General features: G+C 49.9%; 1 protein-coding gene across 6 annotated transcripts in view; it reads left to right on the top strand.

The window, feature by feature from the left end:
* Nucleotides 1-21735, top strand: part of HNF1B (HNF1 homeobox B) — a 52317-nt gene extending 30582 nt beyond the window's left edge. For 2 of the 6 annotated variants that reach the window (XM_081805316.1, XM_081805314.1), the window contains exons 5-9: nucleotides 514-674; nucleotides 5996-6128; nucleotides 9773-9967; nucleotides 12334-12452; nucleotides 20768-20870. In XM_081805316.1, coding sequence (XP_081661442.1) covers nucleotides 514-674; nucleotides 5996-6128; nucleotides 9773-9967; nucleotides 12334-12452; nucleotides 20768-20788 — 629 coding nt within the window. In that variant the 3' untranslated portion in view covers nucleotides 20789-20870. Of the gene's footprint in view, nucleotides 1-513; nucleotides 675-5992; nucleotides 6129-9772; nucleotides 9968-12333; nucleotides 12453-20767 lie in introns of all 6 variants that reach the window. The other 4 variants (XM_081805315.1, XM_081805312.1, XM_081805317.1 and 1 more) reach the window with 3 other exon arrangements.
* The last annotated feature ends 1803 nt before the right edge of the window (nucleotides 21736-23538 follow it).

Here is a 23538-nt window from a genome sequence, read left to right as displayed (position 1 = left end):
CTACTCATACTTTGCAGCCCCGCATTGCCAAGAGATATCAGGGAGAGATTTCTAGAAGGCATTTCGAATAGTAAAACAAATACCCTCGCCGGGAGGAGAAGACCAATCTCAGCACCTAAAGCCTGAAAGAACTATGCTAAAGCAACAAGGGGAATCCTCTCGTTTGTTGGAGTTCCTTCCTTCCTTCCTTCCTTCCTTCCATTCATTCTTTCCTTCTTTCCTCTGACAGATACATATTGAGTGGTTACCAAGTGCCAAGACACTAGGGATACCGCCACGAACAAAACAAAACAGACAAAAATGCCCTGCCCTCATGGAGCTTACGTTCTGGAATTTGAAGTCGAGCCCGCACCACCTTTCCCCTAGGCCAGCGTTTCCTGTGGGCGGACAGGGGAGGAGAAGGCACCAACTGGACATTCTTGGCGGCCACCCTTGCGAACAAGGGGAGCCGACTCAGTGTTCCAAGGCCCTGGGGTCCCTCACGGCTGCTGTTGGGTCTGTCTTGTTTTGCAGGCGTCCGCTACAGCCAGCCGGGGAACAGTGAGGTCACTTCCGCCTCAACAATCAGCCACCATGGCAACAGTGCCATGGCAACCAGCCAGTCTGTTTTACAGCAAGTCTCTCCAGCCAGTCTGGACCCTGGCCACAGTCTCCTCTCACCTGATGGTAAAATGGTGAGTACACCTGGGCCATTGTAGCTCTGGAGCTGATAAGATAAGAGGCAAAACAAACACAACTTCTCACAAGGCCTGCCTCAAACAATGAGCCATTGTAGCCCGGTCGGGGAAAATGGGGGCTGTCCAGAGTTGGAACGGAAAGGTAGGACCAGTGACCCAGCCTTTGGCGGGTGGAAGAGGTGTTCGGTTTGAACCTGGCCAATAAATCTGACAGAGTTCTGCTCTCGTTTTATTGATTGAATGCCTCATAAAGGAGCAAGCTGGGTGGGACACTGTTTGTTTTGGGGCCGCCAATGACATTTGTGTTGATAAAATGTTCATTCATACCCACCCCCCACCACCACCACCAAGGCCTCCAAAGCCAGTCTTTTCACCTCAGAGAGGGCTTCACTTTGAAACAAACCCCTTCTTTCTCTTCACCACCCCCTGGTGCTGCCGGCAAGGAGAGAAACAGGATTTAGGGGTAGCAGGGGGTGGAGAGAGGCTTCTTGAGCTGGGACATCCGATGACACGTCAGGGAAGAGCACCGCACAAAAGGGCAGGTGGGGCGGGGCGATGCTTGCCCCACGAGTGAGAGACACCGACTTTGAAGTTCCAGGGACCAGGGTTCAGATCCCAGCTCCAGCACTTAATAGCTGTGTAGCCTTGGGCGGGTTACTGAACTACTCTAGGTCTCCTTCTCTCAACTATAAAATGCGGGTAATAACAATACGGTTGTTGGGGGAACAGATGTGCTCAGCACAGCGTCAGATGGTCAAGAATATCCGTGTTCCTCTCTTTAAGTGACGTTTTCCGTGGTCATACCCACAGCCCACACCCAGATGTAAGTTTAGCACACTTGGTGAGGGATAGACTCATTGAATTTTCAAGGCTCTAATTCTCTAGCCACACAAGGGCAGGGGAGCGCCGCCGGTGAGAGAGACAGGCATTACAACACCAGTAAGGGTAGGAAATGGAAAACCCGATTCTTTGGGTCCTGCTCTGGGTTTCAGTGGGGGAGGAGCCGCAGGTTCCTGGCTTGACGCTCAAGGTGGAGCTGCACACATTCCTTCGAGGTGTCTGACCCAGAGGCAGGTGGGGGCCCGAGCGGGGGACGGGGACAGGGAGCAGATGCCATCTCAGACCTTGACGTGTGCCCACTGTGTAGGCAACACAGGAATGGTAAGTCACAGGTGATTGAGTCCCCAGCTCCCTGGAGGAGAAAACAGCGTGTAGTTTCCAAGGGGAGTGCTAGCCCGGGTCGTGGTCTGTGCAGACTGCTAACAGAGGTAGCGGTCTGTGCAAAGGAAAATGAAAAGGCACTCCTGGGGGAGGCATTTGGTAGCCCCCTTGCCCTCCCCTCATCCCGTAAGCTGCTTCTTCATGAAGAACAGTTTGTGGGGCTACCTTGTGAGAGGCATAGGCAAGTCTTTATGAGTCACTTTGAGACCCAAATAGGTTAGGGGTAAGGATCGCCCGCGCTGCTCTGGAGAAGGGGGTCTCATGGAAGAGGTCTTGATTTAGTCCACGAAACCCTCCAAGTCTCCGCTCCTCTCGCTTGAAGGTCCTTGGGGTTTGGACCCTCCTGCTCTTTCTCCTAAGAGGCAAGTGGCCTCACCCCAAGCCACAGCTGCTCCAAAGGCAGTCTGCAGACTCACTTTTTGCTTCCTGTTCTGCTCAGCAGTGCCCTCTTGGGTAGTATATTATTGGATTGATGATTGACCAAGAGAGCACACCTCAACGTTAGCAAACACCTGGAAGCTTGTTTGCAGGGACCGGCTTTTTACTAGTCTCCAACACCTTGGCTCGTATGTTATGTCACTATTACTGGTTGCCCACATGCAATAATCTGTTTTCTGTTAATATATAACAGGTCCATCACAGATTGTGGTCTACCAAGGCAAGAGTGGAATATGGTTAAAAATAATGCAGGCAAGAAAGCCCATGTGTCCATGTCTTGGACTCTGTTGTTTATCAGCAATAGGATCGATGTTGCTTAACTTCAGCTTCCTCATCTATAAAATGGGGGAGAATAATGCCTGCGTCGTGGGGTTGGTATGAGGATGACTTGTAGCGCTGCAGTTCTTTGGGTAAGCCCTGGGCAAGGAGTGATGTGTTCAGTAGGATGTGAATTCAAAATCTTCCCCCAGGGATTAGTTTTGGAAATATTGCTGATCCATGTGAGCTTTCCTTTGCACTGTCTGTCCCCCTCCCGTACCTGAGTGCATAGACAAAAAGCTGGCCAGCTTTAGGGTTACACATACTGGGGGGCCCCTGGGGGGCTCAGTTGGTTGAGTGTCCGATTCTTGGTTTTGGCTCAAGTCATGATCTTGGGATCGTGGGATCAAGCCCCGTGTCGGGCTCTGTGCTCAGCGCAGAGTCTGCTTACCCCTCTCCCTCCGCTTCTTCCCCCCACTCCGCTCATGCTCGCTTGCTCTCAAGGAAATAAATAAAATCTTTAAAAAAAAAAAAAAAATACATACTGGGGCTCCTGGCTGGCTCAGTCGGTAGAGCATGTGGCTCTTAATCTCGGGGTCATGAGTTCAAACCCCACATTGGGCATATAGAGTTTACTTAATAAAAAATAATAACAATAAAAATTAAAAAGCACATACTGGATACTTTCACAGTATCAAAGCAGTATGGCCTAACAGGGAAGAGCTCAGGCCTTAGAGGCAGATGGCCTGCTTTGAACACCAACACTACTTCTTGAGCACATTTCTTAACTTCTCTCAACTTCCATCTCCATGCCCACAGTGTGGGGATAGTAACACCAACCTCGTAGGCTGTAGGCATGAAACACTTAGCATAAGGGCAAGTACTGCAAATGGTGCCATTCACGTAATGCAAACGCAGTGAGTTACCATGTAAGAGTCATGACTGGTGTCCTTGGCAGCCCCTGGCTTCCTTCAGTCCTGGAGGCAAGTAGAAAATACTGGTTGCATTTTAGAGTGGAAGGAACTTTACCAAGGTTACCCAAAAGTAGCAGGTGGAAGGGATTTGAACTCTCAGCAAAACCGAGTGTGAATTCTGGCTTCCTCACTCACTAGTCAAGTGACATAGGGCTGGTCTGTCCACTCTCGGGAGGATCAGTCTCTTAACTGGTAACGTAGGGGCAGTGGTGAGAACGCCTTCCCCACTTGTGTCAGTATCTGTTGAGGACAGTCAGTGGAAGCACTTGACAAACTCTAAAGCCGTGTACCTTGAAGTTGTTTTTATGGTTGGCATCTGCATTTCTCTTTCACCATGAAAATCAAGCACTGAAACGGCAGAGATTGCCGTCACTTCATTGACTTTCTCCAAAGGGACTACATTACCCAAAGGAAGTCTGAAGGCAGGTTACTGATTTCTTTTCTTTCTTTCTTTCTTTTTTTTTTTTTAATGACTCTGACATTTTGAAAAACAAGTCCAGCGAACAGGCTGGTTCTCTCTTGTTTGATGTGGTCAGAATTCCTTCTTGGTCATGTGACACACCCCCCAACTGATTTCTTGATGCCCATTTTAAAAACACAAACAAACCTGTTTGGTTTTTTTCTTTCTTTCTTTTTCAAATTAACCTTGGAAGCTATGGGGTTGACCAGAAGGTCAGGGCAGGAGATAGTGTCTTACCCGGGTGCTAGTGTGAGGCCCATCATTTGACAAGCTCTAGAAGAAGGCACCTGGCCTACTCAGACATAATGTATGTATCCTAATCCTAAAGTACCTCTGAGTGGTCCTGATACCATCAAGAATGTCTGGAGTAGTTCAGAATGACAGGAGACATCTCTCTTCCTTCTTCCTCCCCCACCTCTCTCTCTCTCTCTTTCTTTCTAAGATTTTATTTTTAAGTAAACTCTATACCCAATGTGGGGCTCAAACTTACAACCCCGAGATCAAGAGTCACATGCTCCACTGACTGAGCCAACCAGGCGCCCGAGACATGCTTTCTTAATAATAATTTTAGAAATGATTTTAACACTATAAATAGTAAACTACTTTGTCACCAAAAAAAGCACGTGCGTGTGTGTATGTGTAAAACTGATAGCTCCTTATAATTAATGGGGAACCATTGGAAGCAGTTCTGAAAACATCAGAATCAAAGCAAGCACATCTGTGACAGCTGTTGTTGTTCAATACTGTTTCGAAAGGTCTAAGCAAGGCAGTGAGACGTACGCACATGTTAGTGCTAGCAGGGAAGACACCCTGTCAGCATGTGTGCTTGTGATGCTGGTGCACACATGCAAAAGTGAAGAAAATCAATAAGGAAAAGACACTATTAGGAATAAATAAAAGGATTTGATTCCCCCAATGAAAAGATGCAAAGTGGCCCTGTGTGTAATAAACTCATTAAAACCAGTAGCTTTCTCTTACTCATCTGCCATTAAAATATAATGGTGCAAGTTTCCTCATCTGTAAAATGGGTGGCTGAGGTGATCAAATGACAGTGCAGAGAGACATGCTTGTAAAAGACAAGCCTTGGGGTCCAGGGCTTATCATTTAGTATCTTTGTCATTATGATATCAGCTCCTTGACCAAAACAACAAACATCTTTAATGCATAGTGGAGATTGGGAAAAGGTAGAGAAGCCCAATGATGGCGGATCTCCCCCCCAACCCTTAGTAATAATTGCAGGGGTGGGGAAAGGTCCTCTATAAAAGGTAAGAATTTGACTTCCAGAGTCAGGCAGACCTGGGTTTAAATACCAGATATACCACTTGCTGGGTTATTGGATCTTAGGCAATATACATATCTACTCTGAGCCTCGGTTTTTCCATCAGTGAAACGGTGGATGTATCTAGCTGATACCATATCTACCTGATACAGATCTACCATGAAGCGTCTGCCTCACGGAACCACAGTGAGGTTTGTTGGTTAACGTATGAGTGGTACTTAGTGGGGCCTGTATCGGTGAGAGCTTTCCTGCCCTTCTGCCTAGTCCCTAATCTGCTCTCACTAGGTTAGACTTCAGTCATTATTTTTAGCAATCACATGTCTTTAGCACCAGGAAGAGAGAAAGCATGGAGCAGAACAGAGGATATTTCCAAACTGAGCAAGGGACAGTCCCACAATACCCAGGAGCAGAAGAATCCCTAAGGCAGGCAGGTAACTCAAAGACGGTCAACAGATGGAAGCACCATAAGGGAAGGGATTGTTGTATATTTTGCTTCTCAATCTTCAGCACCTAGAACAGTGCCTGCGCCTCAGTGGATGCTTCATAATTATTGTTGAGCGAATGGATGGATGGATGGATGGATGAGTGAATTAGCTGTGCAGAGGAATTGCTGAGCCATGTCATTTTGGACACTGCTCATTGCAGTCCCGGTTGCACTCACGTTGCTCTTGTTTTTTCTCTCCAGCAGATCTCCGTCTCCGGAGGTGGTTTGCCCCCTGTCAGCACCCTGACGAATATCCACAGCCTGTCCCACCATAATCCCCAGCAATCTCAAAACCTCATCATGACACCCCTCTCTGGAGTCATGGCCATTGCACAAAGTAAGCTCCGTTCTTGGTCACAAAACCTAGGGGGGCAGGGAGAAGAAGGGTGGGCAGTAAGTCAACCTGATTTTAAAAAAGGTTTATAGAAGGCCCCCTTCAAACTCACCCGCCACTTGTAGATTTGATTCCACTTATGTTTAGTTCCTTATCTCTCTCCTCAACAATATTTGGACTGTTTAGCCTAAAGAAAGAGAAGACAATGGAGTCACGTCGAATCTTGGTCATGGCTCACCAGCCGAGCATCCTGGGGCAAATCATTAACCTTAATGAGGTTCAGTTTCCTCATCTGTAAAATGGGTTGCTGAGGTGATCAAATGACAGTGCAGAGAGACATGCTTGTAAATCTATAAAGCGTGAGTATGTGTAATATCATAGCTTACACTTTTGTCTCGTGTTCATTTCTACCCCTAAGGATGTGGTAGATGTTCCAGGAAGTTGTGCTGATGTTTCTTTGTGTTGGCCAAGATGGAGCAGTGATGGGCTTCCTTCTAAACAGGGAATTTGGTGTGGTCATAGGACACCTCTTTGGCCAGTGGTGAAAGTACAGTGAGAACTCCGAGGGAAACTGTTGTAGCATCTCTGAGTCTTTAAGGACAAACATGCCTGAAGACGGGGGATGGACCCCGTCCTTCCAGCTCTAGGAGGCTCTTGTTCCACGGCGAGCCTGTAGCCCCTCACAGATGGGCCAGTTCAGGCCACGGGAAGGCTGACAGGGGCCGCATCTGTGGAGGCTGCTCTCAGAATTCTAATGTTGATGAGTATTCAGTGTGTTTTCAGCTTCCTCATGACAGCTCAGGCCAAGTCATCACTGTGTGACACTGGGAAGACTTCCCAATAAGGCTCGGGAGAGATCTGAGGATGGCACATTGCTCATCTTTCTCTCCACCTAATATCGCCCCCTTGTCCTTGTGGCCTCCCTGTATCGAGTGCCCACACCGACCACCTCTTTATTTTGTTCCTGCCTTTTCCTCTTTCTCTTTTCTCTCTAAGTCAGCTCTAGCCAAGGTGGCAACTCAGATCACTTCTGAGGAGAATGGCTTATGCGCTCTTGGAGGGCAAAACAGGGCTAGACCCATGAGAGCACACAGCTTTACTGAGCATATCTTGAACTGCTCGGAAATTGATGTACTCTGCAGTTGTTTTGTTTTTTTGCAGAGAGAAACGGGACTAGAGAAGCTTTTAGAGGACTCACGAAATAAAAAATTATTTCAAACTTACTGCCTTTTCACAGGAATATGGTAACCATACTAACACCAGGGTTTGAGATTGAGATAGGATACCTAAAACCAGCTTGCTTGCCTTCTAGAAGATTTGGTTAAAAGACCCATGGGTAAACTATGTCACCTCTTCATTTCCACAACCAAAAAGATACACAAACCATCCCACTTAAACTTCTTTCTTCCCACATCAAGCTTTGGCCGACACACACACAATTCTTATATTTTCTTAGGCACTCTCTCAACTAAAATTTTCCCGGAAGCTATTCCATATTTTTTTCAATTTTGTTCCTCCTGATTTCTCCCTCCCATACTTCTCCACCTTCTTGCTATATCCTTAATCTCCTACTGCAGGTGGGCAGCACCAGAGTGTACATTGCCCTTGGAAGGGTGTTCATGGTGCATGTGCATGTGTGTGCTTGGAGTGGGGTGGGGGGAGCATAAAGAATGGTGAGGATCACCAGAAAACTTGGCCGAGACGCGCGGTCCTAGCCGGTGGAGTGTCAGGCTACAGAGTTGCTTGCAGGCATCCTCCTGTGTGGCCAACTCCTGTCCCGTTGAATCTGAGGGTCCTGCCTCAGGCAGAATGTGATAACAAAGCACTTGGCACTGCCAAGCCCTCATTCCCTATTCATCCACTGGACGGACAGCATGCTTCTCGGGCAGTAGCCAGTGCCCAGAAAACAGGTGAAAAGGCCAAGAGTCACACTCCGTGGGAGCTAGAATGACATCAGTGGCTCTCGATCCTGGAATTGAGGCACAGCAGGATCACAGACTGTGTTGAAAATAAGATTCCTGGGCCTCACCTCTGAAGGTTCTGACTCATTAAGTCTTGGGTGAGGCGGAGGAATGTATATTTCTTAAAGAGCTCCCCCAGATGATTCTAAAGCCCAGGCAAGTTTCAGAACTGTGCCCTCAAATGTCATCCACTCTCAACAGGGTAATTGGCTCTTCTGGGAAGAGATTTCCCAAAAGAGCAGCAGTAATAGGCTCCTGGGAAAACAGCAAGTCCATGGGGCCTCCCAGGAGACCCCAGTGGAAGGTGGGAGAGGGAAATGGGATATCAGGGTATCAGGTGAGACTCGGGCTTGGGGAGCTGAGCCCCTGGGGAATGGGAGATAGTGCTGGTCTGAATGGCATCAGAGGACCCGGCCCCATTCCCCTGCCCCAGAAGAGCCAGGAGGGGGCTTATTCTCCCTTCACTTCTGCTCAGGGGTCTCACCTTTTAGGTTTCTGATAACCATATCAGCTAAAGCCCTGAGTAAGCAACAGCTGAGGTCTTCGTGCTATCTCCACGGAGGACTTCCCACAAACCTGCTTCTGGAACCTTCTCCATTTCAGGGAAGTCTCTCTGGGTGTCCCTTCCATGCTTGCCTGAAAGAGACCTTTTTCTGGATTTCTTCTTCATTCCATCCTGCCCCCCGTTTCACAGAAAGCAGGGTCAAAGGAACATTGGCAGCTCCAGGAAAGAGGTCGGGGTGTCTTGCCCCTGATCCTCTCATCCCCACTCCCACCCTGGCTTGGCTGTCTCCCCCAGATTCCCGCCCAGGGAGCACATGGAGTTGGGGGGGGAACCCAGTCTCTGCAGCGCTGGCCCCTGTTCTGAAGAGGCCTCAGGATGTGGACGCAGAACAGGACCCCAGAGGCCTCACACCTCCAGAACAGAAAGATGGCAAGAGCCCCTCTAAACTGCCAACCTTTTACTTACGACTTCCTCTTCCCAGTACCTGGACCTTTTGATGCCACAAGCCCTGTGCCGCCAGATAAGACATGTCTTCTTCAGAGACTGGTTGAGGTCTGGTGTTTTTCTCCCCTCTCTGCTACGGTCAAGAGAATAAGCATCTGACCTCTGCCAGGGTCTTTGCACCAGTTCGCTAAATGAGGGTCTTTGTACTCCTGGGATGGTGCAGGTTGTTGTTGTGTTTTGTTTGTTTGGGGTTTTTTGGGGTTTTTTTTTTGTTTTTGTATCAAAATGTGAGTTCCTGAACACTCCTGCCCTCTGCTGGACAGACAGGTCTGGGCCATAATCTGTGCCTTAGAGTGAGGGCCTTTAGCTGCCCTCAGGGCACCCATGCAGGCCTCTCTTGGAGTCAGGTCTGGAGGGAGTGGGCTCGTTAGAGGCCACCTTCCCAGGGTCCTGGCAACCTCAGGGGAGCCAAGTTTGGGAGGATGGTTCTCAGGCCTCGGATCTGTGTAAGCCCTTTTCCAACCACAACTCACTGTGGAATGTGAGCAAGTCCATCTCTCCAAGCCTCAGTTTCTTTGTCTGTAGAATGGATCCATAAAACCATTTCCCATGCAATCTCTCATGCGAGGCCCCACTGTGCCTGGCACATAGCAGGGGCTCAGTCAGTGACTGTTCCCGGGCACTCACCTCTCCCTATCCCCGCAGCCACCTCTGATCTTTCCCTCTTGCTCCCACAGGCCTCAACACCTCCCAAGCACAGAGCGTCCCCGTCATCAACAGTGTGGCCGGCAGCCTGGCAGCCCTGCAGCCTGTCCAGTTCTCCCAGCAGCTGCACAGCCCTCACCAGCAGCCCCTCATGCAGCAGAGCCCCGGCAGCCACATGCCCCAGCAGCCCTTCATGGCAGCCGTGACTCAGCTGCAGAACTCGCACAGTAAGGACGCAGGCGTGGGGGGTGGGAGTGTGGGGGGTGGGAGTGGGGATGGGCGCCACCAAGGGCCCTAAGCAGCCCGCAGCCCTCTCTGGATCTGTACTTGCTAGGACGTGTACTGATTGGGTCACTTTTGCCTACCTGTTATCAACCCAGACAATTTCTCAGCATAACCCTTGTGTGGTCTGTGCTGTGTGGTCTCTGCCTTTCCTAGACCTACCCTCTACCTCCGTGACTCCTGGGGGAAGGTTTGAAGAGGACAGTGGAGGCCTACGCGCAAAGGGGGGCTGGAGATAGAGTGCAGGGGTGGCACCCATGGACAATCCCACCAGGCGGCCACAGCGCCTTTTCCCCATGAGCCTCAACTTAGCCCTTTCAATCTAAAATTCCAAGCAACCGTTACCAAACGACAAGAGTGGGCATGCAATTTGCATTCCCTGAAGTTGAAGAATCTTCTAGAATCCCCATGCTGTCCAGTTGACACACCCCAAACATCCCTAATCGAGAACCACGGACAGAGGTGGAAAATACCACCTGCGTGCCATCTTGGATAAGGAACAGTAGCGCTTCTGCACTCCCCCCGCCCCCAGGCTATTTCTCATATCCTATTTCTCCACCTACTCTTAAGGCCTGTCATTCAACCAGTTAGTTCCCACCCACTCCAGCCACTGTATCTCTGCCCTCCATCCTGAGCCCCAGGCCCCCAGCCAGCCCTCTGGCCAGATCAGGATACAGCCCCTGGCCTACAAGTTTGGAGAGAAATCACAGCAGGCAGGGTCCCACAGGAACACCAGAGAAGTCTCTGGAATAGTGTTCGTCTTGGAGTCAGACAAACCTAGGATTTAAATCCTGGCTCTGAGACTTACCAGCTGTGTAGCCATTGGTAAAGTTACTTAGCCACTCTGAGCCTCAATTTCCTCATCCATAAAATGGAATGTAGAGTGATTATGGAGATGAGATAAATAGTGTAGAGTGATTATGGAGATGAAATAAGAATAGGTATGAACTGTGTTTGGTAAACATAAGAGTTACAGAAATGCAGGTGATGATTTATTAAGGGACTGTTTAATAGGAGGCAGGAATGGGGAAGAAGATTTTTGTTTCTCCCCTGGCTGCCTGACAGAGCTGTGCGTCTGAGGAAAAGCAGCCAAGTTCAGCCTTCTTCTCTCCTCGGGGCGCTCTCCCCACCTCAGGCCTGCAGAGCTGGTTTCTAAGCACCATCTCACATTCCAATCACATTTTTTTGTGGCTTCTGGAAAAATCTGCCATAACCTGTAGCAGAGTCTGGGACCACATGTACGCACTTTCCTTCCGTTCTGGACCCGATAATATGCCCCCACTTGTCCCTGCCCCTCGCCAGGCCCAGGTGGGATTGTCAGAGAGTGGTCCCCAGTGATGACCTGTGGACTGCTGAGCCCCAGCTGGGGGCCCCAGGACCAGACAACAACCAGCCTCCCTCCACAGGAGGGACAAGCTGGGGTGGCAGGCAGTGACCATGACCCCGTCCCCTACTAGGGGATGCTGTGGTAGATAGAATTGGCTGCTCCTTCCCTCGTGGCCAAATATCCACATGCTTCTGTTAGTTGGTCGAATTTATATGAATCTAATGGATAAATCACATGAGTCAAAAGGTTCTAGACTTAGCGAACAAGTACTGGAAAAACTGGAAAATGAGTCACATGTCCCTGAAGGTTTTATTTGCATCTAGTCTCCCCTTGTCTATCATCCTTCAACTTTCTGTGATGGCATAGTATGACCTATGACGTCATTTTAGCACAAATTGGAACAACCCAGAATTACACAATGAATTATACCCATGTCTAATTATAATTATTAATCAGTTTATAATTACCTGCCTAAGACCTGGCTCTTGAGTCATGGCAGATATGATAAGCTTGTGCTGGCCAGCTTGTTTGTGTTTGCCAGCTACTTAGAACTTTTTTGGACTTAAAATATCCGATGCACCACGTATGCGTAAGGGCCATTTGTTGATGCCTAGGCATCTAACATTTAATTGAAAGTCAGGAGAACAGAAGTGCTGTCCATTGCTATCGACAAGACACTGTGCAAAGCTGTTTGTCTATTTGATACAAAGTACTTTACACATGATGTTTTCTAATCCTACAACAGCTATCATTCCCATTTTACAGATGAGGAAATTGAGGTTACGTAACTTAATCGAGGAGCCAGAATTTAAACACATGGCCATTCTTTTTACCGTGTCACACCGCCTTCCAAAACATCACCAGCGCTGCCCCGCTTTTCTCTGCCTGGGGACGCAGGAGCTATGGTGTGGGATGGGGGGTCTGTAGCTGTGTTGACGCCTGTGTGATCTGCACCTTGACCGTGTCTTCACTCTGTCTCTCCAGTGTACACACACAAGCAGGAACCCCCCCAGTATTCCCACACCTCCCGGTTTCCATCTGCGATGGTGGTCACAGATACGAGCAGCATCAGTACGCTTACCAACATGTCTTCCAGTAAACAGGTAATGCCAGCAGGAAGGGGGGCGGGGGCAATGACCCAGGCTATTGATGTGCAGAAAGGGTGACAGTGCCCTGCGGACTGAGCCTGGTCCTTCCCAGGCTCCTGGTTGCTTGCTAAATGAATCCCCAAGGTCAGAGGGCAAGGAAGATGGGCCACAGGCTAAAAGGACGTACTGCTCCCCCAGCTATCCCAACAAAAGCACTAAATGACCAGGGCTTGATAAACCACTGGAGACTGGATTACACAGAGTCTTTAGGTACTGAGACTGAGTATTTCCCAGTGGATTGAACAGTGGTGCATGGAAAAGGTGTTTCCAAGGGCGACTCGGAAAAGTCACACCCTCTGTAGCATTTCATGCTTTGCAAGAGGGATCCCTGAGGGTTCTCCACAAATCAATCAATGGAAAAAGAGTAGAGAGTCAGGGTCCTGAGGCTGACTCCCCCGTCCAGGACCCATGTGGGACCCAGAACACTGTAAATTCCAGAGAATGACCCAATTCTCCCAACCCATAGAGATTCCCCAGTAGACAGTCGGGCCTTACAGGGGCCTGCGTTTACTTGTTGTTTTATCAAGAAACTCCGAATTGACTTCCCAGTGCACTACAAGTGGGAAATCCAGAGGCTTTGTCACTCTTTCAGTGGATGGCTAGTTCCCACCTCCAGGTAGAGCTGATGGAGCAGTAAAGCCAACCAAAGACAAGGCTTGTCACTACAGCTTGGACAGCTGGACTGTCACGGGACACAAAGAGTTAGGAAACGGGATAAGAGTCTGAACACGCAGGACACTTCCAGAATAGTACAATAGGACCTTTTAGGAGCTGGGGTCTGTGCAGTGTGGGAACTGTCTGGCCTCTATTGATTACTAGATAAGTAGGCGACAACCTTGAACTTCGTGTCAGAGGCTCTCAGCGGGGTTTGGTCTTGTTGATGGTCTTTTTTCCATCCGAGTCCTGCAACTCACACCTCTTTCACTGCCATGTGCTACCAAGCAGGTTCTTTCATGGGCTTGGGTTCTCTGCTCTTCCCTTTGCCCACATCTCCTCCTGGTCCTGCCATATTATAGAGCAGATGGGTTCTATTCCTGGTTTTGCCCCTTGTTTGGTGACCTTGACCTCTCCGAGCCCTCATTTCTTCACCTTTAAAATGAGAGTCATAACATGGACTTGTTCTGGGGATTCGATGAGGTCATGGAGATTAAGTGCCTGGCACGTCTTGGGTGTGTGCATGTGCGCTCGTGAACACACACACACACGCACGCACGCACGCACGCACATGGCCTAGGCAGCTGGGCTCTGGAGTTGGGGGGAGAGGAAAAGGTGTGTGGGACCTGCTCTGCCACTCTTCTCTCACCCAATGGAAGATGAAAGGACACCCCCCCCGTTGCCCTGCCCTTCGACTCCCGTGCGATTTCCCACTCTTTGTAGTGAGCAGGGAAAACATTTATCTGTGCTCACAAATCTCAATCAGGGGGGCAGCCAGGCGCAGCGGCCCTGCTTGGGAATACCTTCCCCTTTGAAAGGTTTATCAATCCATCTGCCGCTTGGTCAGCCCTAGACAGGGCTCTGATTAATTATTCCTGTCTTTCCCAAGTTGACTTTGATGCTTGCTTGTTGAAACAAGCCCTCTGAATTCAGGAAATGGTCTCTTAATCAAAATACTCCGAGGTGCTCTCTGAGACACGGCACTGGCCCCCAAATGGCTTCTCCCCTCCGCTGGACAGAGTGGCCAGCCGACCTTGAAGCTGCATGAACAGCCCTCCAGAACCACCGTGAAGTTGTCCCTAAGTCCCTGGGCGGTTCAGGAGTCTCGTGGTACACTCATTTCTGGGATGATGAGAAGGATGATTACATTTAGGATCAAACTATTCACGGAGCCCTTTAGGTTTCTACTTCTCGTGAACATGATCTCATCATTTTCTTTTTATTGCCTGGTATAAGGAATGTACCAAGTATTCCTTGGTACAAAGGAATGAACTGAGGCTCAGAGAGGGAGAGTGACCTGCCCAAGGTCTCACAGGTGGTCAGTTCTAGAGCTGGACCTTCAGACTCTGGGCTTTGACTCTAAATCCTGCCCTCCTTCCACTTCAACAGTACTTGCCTTCCGATCTCCATCTCTAAAACACCCACAGCGTTTGCTCCTTTTGAGGTCTCAGCGGTCAGGAACAAGCATAAAATTCAGCCCACGTAGGTGTCCCAATCAGGCAACTTTCTTCCTCCAGACTGAAGGAGAAGAGGAATGGGAAAGCACAATGAAGTCCAGGGTAAAGGTGCTGCCTCCTGACAGAAAGATCCAAGGTGGAGAAAATTTGTACCAACTTTGTTCCCCAGGCAAAGGGTCAGAAATGAATTCTGAAAGAGATCTGGTGGCAATTCTGTTTTCTCTTTGTTCTGAAGTATTATTTTCCAAAATGAGTTTCAAGACTGTTGCTGGGAACCGGGGGTGCATGGTGTGAGGAAAGGAGGATTCTTCGGTCATATATGTTGGGGGAACGGCTGGGCTCAACAGCTAAACACCCCAAGGGGGGGCTTCTCCGAATCTTTCGTAGGCTGTTGTGTGCGTGGAATTGGGCCATTAGTGTGCACAGAGGCTCCAAGCCAAGCATCCTGGACATCACTCCTTGAGAGGCATCACGGAGTGCTAGGAAAAGCCAGCAGCCTTGCCCCATGTGACCTTGGGCGGTTAATTCACCCTGCGGGACCATTTCTGCATTTCTCCTGGGGAAAATCCTACCCCCATCTCACAGGTTATTCCCAGGGCCTGAGAGAGTGGCTGGGACATGGTGAGGTACTCCATGTGCTAACTCCCTCCCTCTCACTCCTTTCCATCTGTGATCCTTTGGGAGATACCTTCTATTGACTCCTTCAAAATTTAACTCATTGCTTGGTCTACATGGGGTCAGAGGAGGTTCTGTCAATAAAATTTCTCAGGATTAGGACTATCTTTCAAGCACATCCCCCCTCTTGGGCCTGGGCTCCGGAGACCTGCTTCCCATTTTTATGCTGACTCACACATGTGCTCTCCTCCCTGGACTCCCAGGACTCCCGGACTCCCAGGAAAAAAAGCAAATCATGCAGGGGCCTCTCAGAGCACCAGAACCCTTTGTGCTTAGCCAAATGCCTGGCCTATAGTAGACGTTCAGTAAATATGAATGAATGAATGAATGAATGAATGAATGCATTCAGAACTAGCATTTTTGAGTGCTTCCCGTTTGCATAACAACACTCCAGGTGCTTTGCCATTCTTACTTTTCCCGGCTAACCCTCCTTCCCATTCTGCAAGGTAGATGTTTTTAATGCCCAACTTACAGAGCAAAACACTGAGGTTCAGAAGTGGGGAGGGATCCGGCCAAATTCACACAGATGATAAATCTGGAGCTGGACTCGCTCCAGATTCATTCTACCACGCTCACCTTCTCCTGTCCCTTTTTCAGCACTCAGAAAAAATGACCCAAGGTTATGCAGGCATAAGGTTCAAGCCAGGATTTGAACTTATGTCCGATCCCAGTGTTTTCGTTGTCAGGACAGACCTGCCCCAGGGCCGGGTGGATCACATTTCAGGAACCTCCGGGCTGGGTCTTTCTCACCTGCAGCTCCTACAGCTCTGTGTGCCTCCCTCCCCCTCCTCCTCAACCGTGGGTGCTGGCGAGTTACCATCTGAGTGGGTCTGTGCCCGAGCTCCTGAAAACAATGCCCGGCAGTCTGGAACAAGACCTCAGCAAGGCACTGACATGGGTTAGAACAAGTGTGGGCAGGCTGCGCACCGAATCCTGTTTCCACAACCTCTGAACCCACTGCTCCGCTTCCTAGTTTACAGAGAGGTCAGGAGAGGCCCCCCCACCCACCCACCCACCAGCAGTCACTGCTCAGGGGTGCTAAGAAGGAGGTGGACGGCCTCTCAGAAATCTCCGGCAGCTGCTCATGTCCCAGCCTTCTCCACTGGTGGTCAGGCAGGACGGTGTGATGATTAGGAGCACCGACTGGGCAGTTAGGCCAACCCAGGCCTAAGATCTTACCACTTTCTACCTGTGTGACCTCAGGGAAAAGTCCTAGCCTCTCTGAGCGTCAGGTTCCTCGCTTGTAGTGTGAAAATGATGATTCCTCTTCCGTGGGATCATTAAAAGGACTAAACGCAGTAAGTTTTGTAACATACGTAGCTCGGTACTTGGCTCAAAACACCCCGCCCATGGCAGCTGGGGCAAACTGGGCTCCCCCCACTTGGCAACCCTGAGTGTCTCTCAAACTTAGGAAGGAAGATTGTAAATGGCAAAGGGCACTTATTCTCCCGTGACCATCACACTCAGAAGGTAGAAGGAAGTCATCTTCCTTGTGTTGAGGAGCACAGACTTTTCTCTTGAGAGACTCTGGGCAAGTTACCTACAATCTCTCTAAGCCTCAATTCCCTCATTGGTAAAACTGGAAGTACAATCATGACATTTATTTATTAATTTGAGAGGGCGAGAAAGGCAGGGGAGGGGCAGTGGGAGAGGGAGAGAAAGAAGTGTAAGCAGGGTCCACACCCAGCACAGGTCGAAACATAGGGGCTCGATCTCATGACATGATCTCATGATCATGACCTGAGCCAAAATCAAGAGTCAGACGCTTAACCAACTGAGCCACCCAGGTGCCCCATCATTACTTTTAATTAATAGAGCCATAATTAATCTAATTTAATAATAAGAGCGGTGAGTTATCTGTACTCATTGTCTCTACTTCCTCAGCTCCAGTTCTGTCTTGAGGCCATTCCTGACAGCCTCACACTGCACTGAAACCTCTCCTATCCAGCTTACTAGTACCACCATGTTGTCAAACCAGTGGGTACTTTTCCATCTCTGCCTCTGACATAGCCGATCACTCCCTCCTTTTCTCCCTTGGATTTTAGGACAGTACCCATTCCTGGTTCTCTCCACTGTGGCACTCCTCATTTCCATTGCTGGCAGCTTGTCGTCCCAACATTTAGTTGTTGGAGGGCCCTGGGGCTCATTCTCTGCTGTGGTCACTCCTGGATGATCTCCTCCACTCCCATGGCTTTGGATCAAGTGTCCACACTGATGGATCCAGTAGTTCTGTCTCCAGTACAGACCTCTCCCTTGAATGCCCATTCATAAATCCAATGCATCTTTGGCATGACAAGCGTCGCTAAAATAGGAACTCTTCATTTTGCCCCTGTTTCTCCCTACTCAAATTGCTTCTTCCTTGGGCTTCTCCATTTCCAAAAATGGTACCAGTTGTTCAGGGGAGATACCTGAGAGTCTCCTTGATTCTCCTCTGCACATCCCACAACCAGTCCCTGGATAAGTTCTGCTAGGGATCCTGCAAAATGCATCCCACATCTGAGTGCTTCTCACCTCCCTACCAGTCTACCCCCTTCCCTCACTGATTCCCTACAGTGGCCCCAACTTCCGACTCCCACTCTCACTCCTGCCCCACAATGGTGGTTATGGTCTGCTCACTACGTAGCAGCCAGAATTATCTCTCAAAAGGGGAAACCAATCATGTCACCCCTGCCCCATCAAAACTCCAATAGCTTCCCATTGCAACCAAGCCAAAATGAAGGCTTCCTAGCGCCCAGTGTGATCAGCCCCCTGCTGACCCTGCCCTTCTCACCTCCCTCCCCACCTCCCTCTTCCCGTCGGCTTCAGCTGAGCCATAATTGAGGTGATCCCACTTAAGGACTTCTGCATTTGTGGGCTCCATAATGCACATCTTTGCATGCTTGCTCCCTCATCTCATTCAGCTCAAATGTGACCACTTCAAGGAGGCCCCTCCTGATTGCCCTCTGTAAATTATTCCCTTTTCCTTCAAATCAGTCTAACCTGTTATCATGCGTATTTTTTCTACAGAGCATTCATCTCTACCTGAAATTTTATTTTATATACACGTGTACTATATATATATATACACACACACACACATATGTATATTCATTTACTTATTTATTATTCAAAACTCTCTCTAGAATATAAACTCTGTGACGATATGGACAGGGTCTTGTTCATGGCTGCATATGCCCAGTGCCTAAAAAAGCCCTAAGCCTGTAGAAAGCATTCAAAAACGTGTTGAATGAATGAATGATAATTACCTGCTTCAAAGGGCTGATGTGTGAATCCAATACAAGGATGCATGTAAAGCCCTTACTTAGCGCAGTGCCTCACATAGTAGGACCTCAGTAAACATTAGCTCCTGCCATATGTAATCAGCCCCCTTAGAGCGAGGACGTCCTTAACTGTTACCACAGCTACTACCACCCCTTCCAGATCCTCTGGGCAGGGCCCCCGCAGGGCTGGGTGTGCCAGGCCTTGGTTCTGAGGGACCCCAGTGCACCCCTTATCAGCTGTTTGTGTTTAGACTCTGAAAGGGACAAATAACTCTAGTACCTCTGACAACATTTAGGGCTCTGCCACCATTTTATTATGTGAGCAAACATTTGATAGCTGGGAAGCCCATCCCTAATGACAGGTCATAGAATCTCGCTGGCGTCTCCTTATCTGCCCTTCTTGTTTGCTCTCCTATTGAAACCTGCAAGGTCACGAGCCATTTTCTCTCTCCTCACCTGAAATCTGAAAATTGGAAAAAGGCTGATAGTGGGAAGTAAAGAGACTCGAAAGTGGGGGTGGGTGGCGAGAGGAAGAGGAGGCAAAGGGTATCAGAGGACCCTGACCAGGGCCTCAAGAATTTAAAAGGGTCAGAACCTGTCCCCTCGAATGCAATCACACTCTGAAGAGGGCTCGCAGGCCCAGGCACCCTGTGCAGCCCCAGTGTTAATTCTGAGCCTTTCCCATGTATCAGTTCGCCTGACTCCTCAACAACCTCCATTTCACAAGTGAGAAAACTGAGGCACAGAGAGAGTGCCGGACTAAGAGCACAAAGCTAGGAGAAGACTCTTAACCTCAGAGCATATTAGAAAGAACACGTGCCCGAGGGCACCCAGAACCAGTTTGAATCTCTGTCTCTATGCTGTCCTAGTTCTGAAACTGGGTAATTGGCTCTCTTTGAGCTTGTCTTCCTAATCTGTAAAATGGGCATAATGGCAACCTTGTACAGGATTATGGCTGGGAGCACTGATGAGATAATAATGCAATAATAGGCCTTTAGTAGTAATGGTAGGTGTGTGTGTGTGTGTGTATGCACATATAAGCTCTTGAGTGTTGAAGGAAGATCCTTAGAGAAGGAGCCATTAAGCCAAAAGGCAGAATTTTCCCCTTAGATGCCAAAACAAATGAAAGGGAAGGAAGAGACAGAGGGAAGCAAAAAGGGCCTCCCTGGAGAGAAAAGGACGGGAATGATGTTCCACGACCGCCAAAATGAATGAGGCCCAGGGCCCTGGAAGGGGAGGCCACCCCCAGGATGTGGGCCGTGGCTCCTCTCGGGGGGTTTCTCCATCCATTCTGGGGTCTCCTGCCCACCCCCCCCCCGCCGCCCACCTGGAAGTCTGGCATCGGAGGCCTTCAGCCCAGAGTTCTTGTCTTAATAGGAACAAGCCTGTAGAAAGCACTTTGCAATTCCCCTCACGCCTTCCCGTGAGCAAGTGGCGATTTTCTCATGTGCTTTATGGCCTGTTGCTCAAGTAGATCATCAGTTCTGGCCAATCTGGGAGCTGATTAGAAATGCAGGTGCTGGGGCGCCTGGGTGGCTCAGTCGTTGAGCGTCTGCCTTCGGCTCAGGTCATGATCCCAGAGTCCTGGGATCGAGCCCCGCATCGGGCTCCCTGCACAGCGGGAAGCCTGCTTCTCCCTCTCCCACTCCCCCTGCTTGCGTTCCCTCTCTCATTGTGTCTCTCTCTGTCAAATATATAAATAAAATCTTTAAAAAAAAAAAAAAGAAATGCAGGTGCTTAGGCCCCACCTCAAGCCCGCTCGATCGGAATCCACCTTTTCACAGGCTCTCTGGTATTCATGGGTCCATTAAAATTTGGGGATCAGTGGTCTAGGGGACCCCTGCCCTTAGAGGTGTTAGGAAGAGGACCCTTACTTCCACGAGAGGCAAGAGCTGCCGTCCAGCTGCCGTTGAGCAACCACACCGAGCACGCTGTAAACCCCACGCTCACAGAAAGAGGAGCTTGACTTCAGGATAAAGGTCAGCGAGTTATGACTATTTCAAGGTCTGCAGCAATATACTGCTGTCTTCTGAAGTGGCCGGGAAACCTGGCTCGCGAGTTTCCCTAAAGGGAGCATAGCACCAACGCGGGGGCACTGAGCGGGCACTGGGGGTCCTCAGCCCGCAGCTGGCTGAGTGGGGTCCAGGCTCCCCTGGAGAAGCCAAATGAATGGCCTCGTCCCTGCTGAATGCACGCCGCTGAGCTCTCTCTCCTCTCTCTGCAGTGCCCCCTCCAAGCCTGGTGATGCCCACCCATCACTTACTTTGTGCACAGCAACAAGGACCCTATTTGCCACACCGTCCGCCTCCAGGCAGCTGTCACGGAAAAGGCCAGTGGCCTGACAGGCACCTTCGAGAGAGGTCCCTGCCTACCTGACATCCCGCTGGTGTCCCGGACAGACAAGGACAGCCCGCTGGGAGGCACAGCCCAGAGTGCGGCTTCCCTCCCCTTCTACGCAGTATTGTCGCCATGTCTCTCCCAAGATGTCCAGGACTCCCGTCCAGCCCATGGGTGGGAGCCGAGAAACCACGGAGGAGGAAGAGAGAAAGCTGTCGTGTCTACGTTGCGCTCCCTCGTCGAACAAACTGATGTGAAAAACTTGAATCTGTTACTGAAATGAGGAGGACACGTGCTATTGAACTGAGCCAAACACACTGTAAATATGAGCAGCCTCCCGCCCCCTACCCCATCCCAGCTGATCTTGAGATTTCTTTTGAAGAAGTAAATTTCTCCAATGGGTGTAAACTATAACCTAATGTAATTAAGTGCAATTGCCCCTCCGCTTCCTCCCCCCCACCCTGTATATAATACTAAAGTGTCTATTAGTTCTCTTTGTAAAGGTCGGAGTTGAATCTTCCAAGTGATTGGCCCCCTTCCCCCCTCCATGGAGAAATAGCCTGAGTCGGGAGTGAAAGCTCCTCCCCCTTTCCCTCCGGCCTGGACACACACCCACACATCAGGACCGTGTCTGTGGGACTGACCACCAGCTAACGCCGGCCTCCTGTTGTGAAGACACACCTCTGGATCCTGGAGGGGCCGCACATGGCGGCAGACTGATACCCTAGCTTCCGGCCGGGCTGGGGGTTCAGCCAGTCCACCGCCAAGATGCCGCAAGGCAGGACAACTGGCTGCTTGACGGCACAAGAAAGCATGACTCTCTCCGAAAGCCTCCCATTAAAACAGTTTATTTTATCACTGCCCAGAGTCTCCTCTTTCTGTCTCTGACGATTTGTCTGCCAAGGTTCCGCCAAGAACGCCCCACCCCCTCAGCCCCGGCCCGACTCCCCTTGGAATGTTCCACACATTCCACCGGGCTCGTGGCTGCGTGTCCCAGTGTCTCCGTGCCGGCTGCACTGGGTCAGAAGAGTCGATACCCCCAGCCAGACTGCGCAAGCCCCTCCGAGGGGCTCCGGCCAGAGCAGGAGGCAACACCTTTGCCTTCCCCACAGCTCACAGGAGTGAAGGATAGAGCCAGCCCTTGGTGACTCTTGGTCATAGGAACAGATAAAAAGTGGGAAGAATAGAAACCCTGTGGGTACCTTTTTCAGCCTCATTTTAAGCATTAACCCCAGCCTTTCCTTCCTTCCCTAGAGCCATTAGTCACTAGGAGAACAGGCTCCCGTGAGTGTTGCCTCCTGCCCGGGTTTCCCACTCTGGCAAGGACGCTAATGAACACAACTCATCCAAAAGGTGAAAAGCCAAAGGTCTGGACCCTCCACCCGCAGGGGCTTTGCCACAAATCCAGCGTTGACTCCAGGAAGAAGGAGGATGTATCTGTCCGCTTTGCTGTATCCTCTTGTACAGCATAGACCCTACCAGCATGTGGTTCTTTCCCAGGAAGGTGTGAGCAAGGGAATTCTGCTGAGCAGGCCCCAAGAAACAGGTTTTTCCAAATCCCAGTGCAGTGGAAGATGCACTTCACAGTGAGCTGTGCAGATTTATGGAGAACATGTTCTACTGTGTGCCCAGGACAGGGATGGCTAGATATGGAAATGCCGACCTCCTCTGGTTCCTGGCCCCCCCCCCAGACAATGTAATTGGAGCCAAAGGGGTCAAGAGAAAACTCATGGTTGGGTTGAGAGGAGTGGGGGCCAAAGCCAAGCACCACGTGCTAAGAGAGGCCAAGATCCACTGTCACTAGCTGATGGCTCCTGTGAGTTCTAGGAAGAGGAAGGGAATATAGGCCTCAAGCCCCAGTCTCAGTTGGAACCCTATATCTGGACTCATGTTGTTTCTGGGACAGCAAGTATCTGCATTTGACAGATTTAGATCTTGCATTGTTGCAATAACCCTGAGAACCCAGAAGGTCTTATTCATCCAAGAGGTGTGTGGACAGAGCTGGAGGCTGAGGGGAGCGAGGATGGATGGGTGGGGCTAGTCTCTAGGGACTTTTCCTAACCAAACCCTATAGAAACCAAGACAAATAGAAAACAACACTGGCAAGTTTAGCATCTCCCTTCTGCATCAAGCAGGGACCTCCTACACTGGCTCTAAGGGGGGCAAGGGGGTCACCATGGAGGTTTCAGGCGGAATTATCCACGCTGAAGATTCACTTGCAACTAAAAACCCCCATTCTTCCTCCAGAACCTCATGGACTGACATTTCCAGGCTCTCTCTACACCTGGAGCCTAGACTAACAGACAGATGGACCTGTTTTGTTTTTGTTTTTTCTACTGTCATTTTCTAGGGTGAGCCCTGGGGAAGCAGATTTCATTTTAACACCCATGGGTAAGAAATGAAATTGGTAATGAAGACCTGCCTTAACTTTTTCCACGCCAAACAGTGGACTATTCCCCACCAAAGGCAGAGATAACTGGACGGTTAGCTGCTAGATTCAGGTGGATAAGAACACAATGCAGACACCCAGGGAATCTCAGCTCTTGGCCCACAGTTGGGGGGTGGGGGGGGCAAGTCTTTGATATGCCTTTTGGAGCCAGAATGCCTTGATTAGAATCTCCAACTCCAGCACTTAACCCCATCCTCGTTGTCTTCCTG

Source organism: Leptonychotes weddellii, chromosome 15 (genome assembly GCF_054177405.1).
Source record: "Leptonychotes weddellii isolate Sample4059 chromosome 15, ASM5417740v2, whole genome shotgun sequence".
Classification (NCBI taxonomy): domain Eukaryota; kingdom Metazoa; phylum Chordata; class Mammalia; order Carnivora; family Phocidae; genus Leptonychotes; species Leptonychotes weddellii.
Note: the sequence above shows the minus strand (reverse complement) of the source record. Positions and strands in the feature narration are given on the sequence as shown.